At 34.2% G+C, this 8,847-nt stretch overlaps 2 protein-coding genes across 2 annotated transcripts; one reads left to right on the forward strand and one right to left on the reverse strand.

Moving 5' to 3' along the window:
- Positions 1-5,951: 5,951 nt before the first annotated feature.
- On the forward strand, positions 5,952-6,767 carry LOC112050004 (ATP synthase subunit C lysine N-methyltransferase). The gene has a single exon (XM_024088113.2). The coding sequence runs from the start codon at positions 6,089-6,091 to the stop codon at positions 6,686-6,688; it is 600 nt and encodes a 199-aa protein (XP_023943881.2). The 5' UTR covers positions 5,952-6,088; the 3' UTR covers positions 6,689-6,767.
- LOC112050003 (probable 18S rRNA (guanine-N(7))-methyltransferase) lies at positions 6,689-8,757 on the reverse strand. The gene is made up of 6 exons (XM_024088112.2): positions 8,606-8,757; positions 8,486-8,523; positions 8,225-8,403; positions 7,813-8,006; positions 7,131-7,320; positions 6,689-6,948 (listed from the first exon to the last, which is right to left on the reverse strand). Exons 1-6 carry the CDS (start codon positions 8,642-8,644, stop codon positions 6,758-6,760), a joined length of 831 nt encoding a protein of 276 aa, XP_023943880.1. The 5' UTR covers positions 8,645-8,757; the 3' UTR covers positions 6,689-6,757.
- Positions 8,758-8,847: the final 90 nt, after the last annotated feature.

Consider the following 8,847-nt stretch of genomic DNA (forward strand, 5'->3'; position numbering starts at 1 on the left):
TTAACGTTTACAAAAACACCTTCTGTAGCATATAATGTGACCATTGAGGACTCCTCAATGGACACAGAGGATGGTCTCTTTCCTAAATCTGAACGGAAACGTAGTAAACCCCGTAAAAGGTGCAGACATTGCAACTCTAAAAAACGTAAAAGTAAAGACGGAAAAGTATATGATCAGTGTAAATGTTCAGAGGACTCCGATGATAAATCAGTTCCTATTGAAATAAATAACGAAAATAGTGAAAAAACTGACTTACCGACCTCCTTCCCTCCACAAAGTACAAAAACACTAAACAGAAAATATGTGGAATCAGACTCAGGCCCTTTCACTGTTCACGTCCAAAAAATAACATCATCCCCAACGGACCCTGTTACTTTACACCCAATCCAATTTGGTAAAGATTTGAAAAAAATTAACATTAAGAACATTGTCAATGGTAGTTTAAAGCGTATTGGCAGAAATAGAGTTTCCATGGCTTTTACAAATTATAAAGATGCAAATTTATTCACTGAAAATTCTGTAATTGCTCTTTCTTATAAAGTTTTTATTCCTAGCTTTACTATTACAAGAGTTGGTATTGTAAAAGGTGTGCCCCAGGAATGGTTGGAAGAAGAAATTCAGGAAAATATCACTGTTCCTATAGGATGTGGCCAAATTATCAAGGTTAGGAGAATCAAAAAGAAAAATATAACTGATGGCAAAATTTCATTCTCCAACACCAACATGGTAGTACTGACTTTTGATGGACAAGTGCTACCTAAAAGGGTGTACATGTGTTACACAGCTCTCCCGGTAGAACTATATATTTTCCCCACAATACAGTGCTATAACTGCTGCAAATTTGGCCACACTAAAGTCCTCTGTAGATCAAAACCACGTTGTTTTAAATGTGGTGATGATCATACCTCAGAAACATGTTCAGTTATATATGAAAACTCTTGCTGTCTCCATTGCTCTGGTCGCCACTTTGCCACTAGTAAAGTGTGTCCGGAGTTCTCAAGACAGCAAAAGATTAAAATTTCAATGGCCCAGAGCTGTTTATCATATGCAGAAGCAGCCAAGATCCACCCTCCAACATCAAAATTGTATGCTGATGTAGCAGCTTCCTCTCCTCCCAAGTCCGATGAAAAACACCCTGCCTCTAGCTTTGGATCATATGAACCTATGGCATCTAACAGTTCTCATAAAAAAACTGTTTTCACTCAACGTCGTGCCCCTCCTAAACAAACCGGAGGGTATGACCGCTCCATGCATGAAACAATTAACAATGAATATAATAATCACAATTCTCAAATGCCTGATGGTTATGTTTTGAAACAGAGATCAAATACAATCCCTCAGCAATCTATTGCTGAAATAATTTTGGAACTTATCAAATTACTTTCAAATTCTAGTTGTTCATTTTCAAATACTAACTTTTTACCGTCCAACGTCGCCAATTCTTTACTGACAGCTTTAAACCAAAACTTTAATAATTATGGACCACAAAATCCTTCAGTGGAACTGTAGGAGTGCTGTTAGCAAAAAAACAGATATTATTTACTTACTAAATAAATATAAGCCTATGGCTATATGTCTCTCTGAGACATGGTTAAAATCAGAGTTTCCCTTTAGGATCTCTGGTTTTGTTACTGTAAGAAGTGATAGATTTGATGGGTTTGGTGGAGTGGCCATTCTCATTAAGAACACTTTTTCATATAAGATTTTTTCTCTCCCTCCTCTCAGTGATGGCATTAATGCCATTGCTGTGATTGTAAATAAAATTTGTATTATTTCTGTGTACATACCTCACCCTTCCACTTCCTTATATAATGAGTTTAGTCAATTATTATCTACTTTGCCTTGCCCATACTTAGTACTTGGGGATTTCAACTGTCAAAATCAATCATGGGGAAGTTTTAACACTAACTATTATGGTGAATTGATGACAGATATTTTAGATTCTCAAAATGTATGTATATTGAATGATGGGACTCCAACTCGACGCACTCGCCCTGGTGAAGGCCCTAGTGCTCCAGACTTGTCACTTTGCTCTCCAAGTTTAGCCTCTCTGATATCCTGGAGTGTACTTGACCACACTTATGGCAGTGATCATGCACCTATTGTACTTACTTTACCTATCTCTAGCCCTTATTCTAATCTACAATATAGTTCTAAACTAAAGCATAAACTGCCAGATAACTGGAATACATTTAAACATTATGTTGATCAAAAGATATCTAGTCTTCCTATTGTTAATGGTGGTAATGAAACAATATGTTCAAATGAGTTTACTAAAATTTTAATTGATGCTGCTAACACTTTATTTCCATTAAAAGGTAATAGACAGGGTAAAATTCCATTTCCTCCTTGGTGGGATCATGAGTGCACTATAGCCATCAAGCAACGGAAAGAGGCTGAAAAAAAATATTGTTCTGTGATGACTGCAGAGAACTTTGAAATATATACCCAAATAGCTCGTTCAACTAGCAAGCTTCTCAAAAAGAGGAAATTTGAGGGTTGGAGACGATTTTGCGAATCCATAAGTCCAGATATTTGCCCATCGTTAGTTTGGAGAAATATTAGAAGATTTAAGTCGGCTTTCTATTCATCTTCATCAGGTACCTTACCAATTGAGCTAGCCGATCAATTTATAGACAAGTTGGCTCCTCCATATGTTCCAAACTTTAATAATGCCCAGTGCTGTATTCCTTACTCTGTACCATGTAGTCATACAGACCTTAATGCCCCCTTTAGTTTATCCGAACTGAAAGGGGTGTTGTCTTATGTAAAAGACTCATCTCCAGGCGAAGACGGTATTACATACTCATTCTTGATTAACTGCAATGACGCTTCTTTGAACTATTATTTGTGTGTTATTAATGCAATTATGTTGTCTGGTAACATTCCTTCTTCTTGGAAAACACAAATCATAGTTCCCATATTAAAACCTAATAAACCAGCCTCTGATGTTTCTTCTTTTCGTCCAATTGCCCTCTCTTCTGTTCTTGCCAAATTAGTTGAGCATCTTGTTAAAAATAGGTTAGAATTTTTCATTGAACATAACAATATTTTGACAGCCAGTGTTACCAACTCTCCAAAATATTTATCCCTAAAGTTTATGTCAAAAACCCCTAAAATCGCCTTAATTATCGAGTTGTCCCCCTAAAAAATATAAATTCATAATAATTTAGAAATAATATGTTTTAAAAGTCTATATTTAATACAGACAAAATATTACATCTTTAACTGAAGATTCGGATTCGAATTCGAATTTATTTATTTTTTTATTCTATGAAAATTGCCGCAAGTTGCCTCAGAGTGGTTGTAGAATAACGTTATAAGTCGCTAGGTCAAGAAAGAAATATTAAAATTATTATCAATTTAAAAATATAAGACAGTCAAAAAATCCCTAAAAATACCCCTAAGAATTTCAGACCCCTAAAAAAATCCCATTTCACTTATTTGCCCCCTAAATCTGGGGGGAAAACCCCTAAGTTGGGAACCCTGTTGACAGCCAATCAGCTGGGATTTAGAAAAGGTCGTAGCACCATAGACAATATTAGTATACTTGTTTCGGATATTAGGTTAGGATTCTCGAAGAATGAGGCAGTTCTTGCGGCCTTTCTTGACATTAGCTCAGCGTACGATAATGTGTTGATCTCCGTCTTACACAATAAATTACATGACCTCCATGTTCCCCAAATATTAATCAAATTTATCATCAATATGCTTTCTGAGAGATGTATTAAATTAGACCTACACAACGGTACTCAACTTTCAAGGCTGGTATGGAGAGGCCTACCGCAGGGGTCGGTCCTTAGTCCATTGCTGTATAATGTATATACTTGTGACTTAGAGATATTTTTAAACACAAACGTAAACGTCTTGCAATACGCAGATGATCTCCTACTATATATCTCGGACAAGTGTATACAAAATGCAAGTAAATATTTATCGTCTTCCCTTTTTAAATTAAATAAATGGTTAAATCTCAATGGTCTGGAATTATCGGTTACTAAAAGTACTGTGGTTATATTTTCTAGAAAGAGAATCATTCCTGAGTTTAACGTACTTTATATGGATAATCCTATCCCTGTAAAATCTGAGGTAAAATTCTTGGGAGTTATTTTAGATTCCAAACTTACCGGAGTTCCTCACTGTAACTATATTGTAACTAAATGTGAAAGAAACCTAAATATGATCAGGTGTCTAACTGGTGTCTGGTGGGGTGCTCATTCTGCATCCTTACGTCTTATTTATAATGCCTTAATTCGTAGCTTGCTAGATTACGCCACTTTTGTTCTACAGCCATGTAGTGCCGTAGCTCTTAGTAAATTAGATTGCGTACAAGCCAAAGCTTTAAGGATCATCCTTGGAGCTATGAAATCTAGCCCTATCAATGCTATGCAAATAGAGTGTGTTGAACCACCTTTATGTTTAAGACGACAATTTCTATCTGATAGGTATATATTTAAAGCTATGCAATTTTCATATCATCCTTTACGTAATAAACTCCAACTCCTTCTGGAATTTACAGACACTTGTTCGTATTGGTCCCATAAATCTCCCCCGTGTCTTATCAAAAGCTATCGAATATTTTGCTCCATACAAGCGCCGATGTATAGTACATATTGTTACCCTACTTTTGGTATTAAATATAATGCATTAATAACCTCTCCGGATGTTAGAATCAATCCAGATATTCCAAGAAATCAATTTGAAGCTCCTCTGTTTGTAAACATATTAAAAGAAAATGAATTTAATGATTATCATTATATATATAGTGACGCTTCTAAGCATGCATCAGATGGTATAGTAGGAGTTGGAGTTTTTCATTTTCAATATAATATTGTTCAGAAAATAAAACTTCCACCTGAATCATCTGTATTTACTGGAGAATGCCTTGGTTTGTTTAAATCTGTTGAATATATTCTTCTTGCTAAACTTAAGAAATCCATTATATTTACGGACTCTATGAGTGCTCTGCAAGCTCTATCTAGATGTCCTTTTAAGTCTGCTCAAATTCATCATATTATTTTAAAAATTAGAACACTTCTACTTACATGTAATGAAAAAGGCTATTCAGTGGTGTTTTCCTGGGTACCAGGTCACTCAGGCATTCCTGGAAATGAACGTGCTGATCAGCTTGCCAATGAGGCTATTTCATGCGGAGATATGGCAGACTATTGTAACTACGCCTATGATTTGTGTACAGTGACAAAACGTTCCCTTCAGGAGTCCTGGAAAGTGGCTTGGTCAATTTCCAGCCAATCAAAGGGCAAAGCCTTTGCTAGGATACAAAACTTTATTCCGACAAAGCCATGGTTCTCAAGGATAAAATTGAGCAGGAGGGTAACATGTATCTTGACGCGTATGCGTTTGGGCCACGTTTGCTCTCCTGTTCAACTTGCGAAATTTGGAATTGTGAGCAGTGATTTGTGCGAGTGTGGTGAAGTGGGTGACCTTAATCACATATTTTTATCATGTCCAAAATTTAATCGAGAATCATTTTACAAGGACCTTATTCTTTTCCACATCCCACTTCCTACTTCCGTTGACATCCTCTTGTCCTATGATAAACCTTGTATATATAAACTTTTTTCCTCTTTTATCCTAATTAATGATATTAAGTTGTAAATACTTTTAGATGTACAATTTTTTGTGTAAATATATGTTTTATAGTATTGAAAATGAATGATTAGTATTTAATTGTAAATATTCAGTATAAGTATTCTATTTTATATTTCCTATCCTTTTCTGATCCTTTCTAAAATTTCCGTACCTTCAAAATTTCGAGTTTTATAATTAAACAAGTTTCCTCGTTTTAAATAACGGAAAAAAAAAAAAAAAAAAAAAAAAAAACTACTTGATACTGGCTCAATCGCTCGACGCGCGGAGCCATAGAACCAAGAAGAAGAAGAATATTTTGATTTGACAATGACATTGACAAAAGATAACCTTCAATTCAAAGTTCAAATCAAAAATCCAAAAATAGTAATATATTTGGATTCCTCTTTTTATTTCACATAATCTTTTTAGCAGTCTGTCATGCATAAAATCAATAGATAGAATAGAACAGAGAAACTAATGAATTGTTTTTTAAAAAATGGATTTTCAATTAACTTTAAACACAGAGACAAAAACTCAGAACACATCTAAATTATCACAGCTGGGAAAAGTTTTAATTTACACTACTGGAGGTTTAGCAGTAGGAGTGAGCATAGTATGTATCCCATTTGTGTCCCCTGCTTTTAGAAAAGTTTGTTTACCTTACGTGCCAGCGACTACTGATCAGCTGGCGGGAGTAACTGCAGCACTAAAGGGGCGAAGCGGAAGACTACTAGACGTCGGCTCTGGAGATGGAAGGATAGTATTCACAGCTGCTAAACTTGGTTTCAAAGCTGAAGGAGTAGAACTAAACCCAGTATTGTTTTATTTCTCGAAAGTTTCAGCACTTTTCAATCATAAATATCGAGAAACGAAGTTTCATAGACGAAATTTATGGAAATTTGATTTGATGCCATACAATAATATAGTAATATTTGGTGTTGAACAAATGATGCAAGATTTTGAAAGAAAGTTGGTTCTAGAAGCCAAAGATGATACAGTGGTGGTCGCTTGCAGATTTCCCTTACCTAATATGATACCAGTTGAAACTATAGGACATGGTGTGGACACAGTTTGGAAATATATTATAAAAAGATAATTTATCTTAGTTTATATGTATAATATATAGTCTAGAATGTATTTAATTAGTAAATAATATGAAGAAGTATCAAAAACGACCACTTCTTTTTCTGCCTGTATATTTTGTGTCAGGTTTAGTTTCTTTGCCTTGTTTCCTTCTCTTCTCCTTCTTTTCAATTAGCCAAGCTCTTGTATTTTTCAAGGGTTTACCTCTAGCACCTTTTGATGCTTCTCTCCTTGCATACTTAATTTGCAGTGAATTATCACTTTCTTCTGTACCTAAAAGAAAAAGTATATGATATTAGCTTAATATGTGCAAACCAATTATAATGAAATTTTAAATACATATTGTCGAGGTTACAAAAAACCCAGCACTATTTGTAAAGGATTGCAAAAGTTGCTACAAATGAGCTGCAGCAATATCTCTATAAGACTGACTACATAACAATGTTATAATGTACCTAGAGCCTGTGGTAATGGTGCAGCACCTCCTGTCATTAATACAAGGAAAAACTTCTTCGCTTTAGCTGAATTTGGGTAGTCCACCACAACACCTCCATAGAAACCAGCCTTCATAGCTTGTGTAGTTAACAAATCTAGCTGACTTTCATTCTCTGGATAAAATTGAAAAACTGCTCTTGCAGACCTTGACTGGAAAACAAAGTTGAATTACCAATTGCATTACTCTGATGGCTTTTTGCATAAGCATGTAATACCTAAACAATATGTTTATAGTATATGCATAAGAGTACATCAATATTACAATCAAATATATAATTTGTATATCAAAGAAAAAGGACATCCTCCACCTTTCATAAATTTTGGTCTAAATATGAAAGTGCTGGCCAAAACAAAAAAGATCTATATATTATATTGTATTAACTGCTCCATTTATACATTTCTAATTTTGTATTTTGATCATCATTATTTTTGATTTTATTTACAAGTAATTTCACAAATCTATATTTTTTACTCATAAATGAAAAGTGTATAAGCCTATTCTTATACTTCTTTGAGCTCATAACATAATTTTTTACATTTGAAGAACAAGTAGTAGCATAATATAGTCGTTTGGCCGGTAACTTAGTTTTTGGACCTAAATGAATGATTTAAATAATAGCATGATAATATTTTTTTATTTACCAATGATGCATATAAGGTACTGAAGAATTTATATAATCTTTTGACTGGTTGATGAGATTTTTTGTCAGCATTGAAAAGCCACTGTAATGCAGATACTGAGACTGCGCCATCAAAACTGCCAGCTTTGAATGGCACTCCCTCACCCATATCAGCTAGAACCAAGTCGCCTTCTGTCTCTCTTTCCAAAGCAACATCTGTTAAATTAATATCAATATTTACATATTTATATCATGTGTTCAAAAATAACTATTTTGCAACACAAACAATTCAGTTCTACTAAACTTTAATCTTTAGTTAATTTAAATAGTGATTATTGATTGTCATTAAAAGCCTTGGCTTATGGTATCTTTATAGTCAACATTTACTCAGAGATAAATCATTATTACTTTATATGATTCATAAAATGATATACCTAACATAGCTGATGAAATGTCTAAACCAATCCACATATGTCCATATTCCTCAAGTACTGAACCAGATAGACCTGATCCACAGCCAATATCAAGTAACAGAGATGGTGTATCGTCTGGTAATACTAAGAGCTCAATGCATCTTTCAGTCATCTGTGCTTGAATGTCTATAATTCGTGAGCTAAAACAAGTCACATTTTGGTAAAACAATACTTTGTAGCTAAGGGAAGATTAAATATATTGCAGTGTTTTCTTATCCTTACTTTTGTGTATATTTTCTAGCTTCATCTTCATTATAAAACTAAAAACAAACAAAATAATAATATTACGAGGTTATCTTTATATCATCAGTATTGGAAACATTAGCAAACAGAAGTAGTTACAAGTTCCGGTGGAGCTTGATGTTCCGGTCTTTTAGACATTTTTACTTTTAAGACCTACAATTAGAACTTTATGCCTGGAATTAAAAATTAATCAAAATAAACTAAGTTCAGTTCCATGTGACTTTGTTTTTTTACAAAATGTCATTTGATTTATAAACGGCCAAATATGTTCCTTGGCCAAATGTCAAAACGAAGTCGCAGATTAAAAAAAACCATAGTCTCATTGCATGAGTACGTCACAG

This window comes from Bicyclus anynana, chromosome 8, assembly GCF_947172395.1.
Source record: "Bicyclus anynana chromosome 8, ilBicAnyn1.1, whole genome shotgun sequence".
Taxonomy (NCBI): domain Eukaryota; kingdom Metazoa; phylum Arthropoda; class Insecta; order Lepidoptera; family Nymphalidae; genus Bicyclus; species Bicyclus anynana.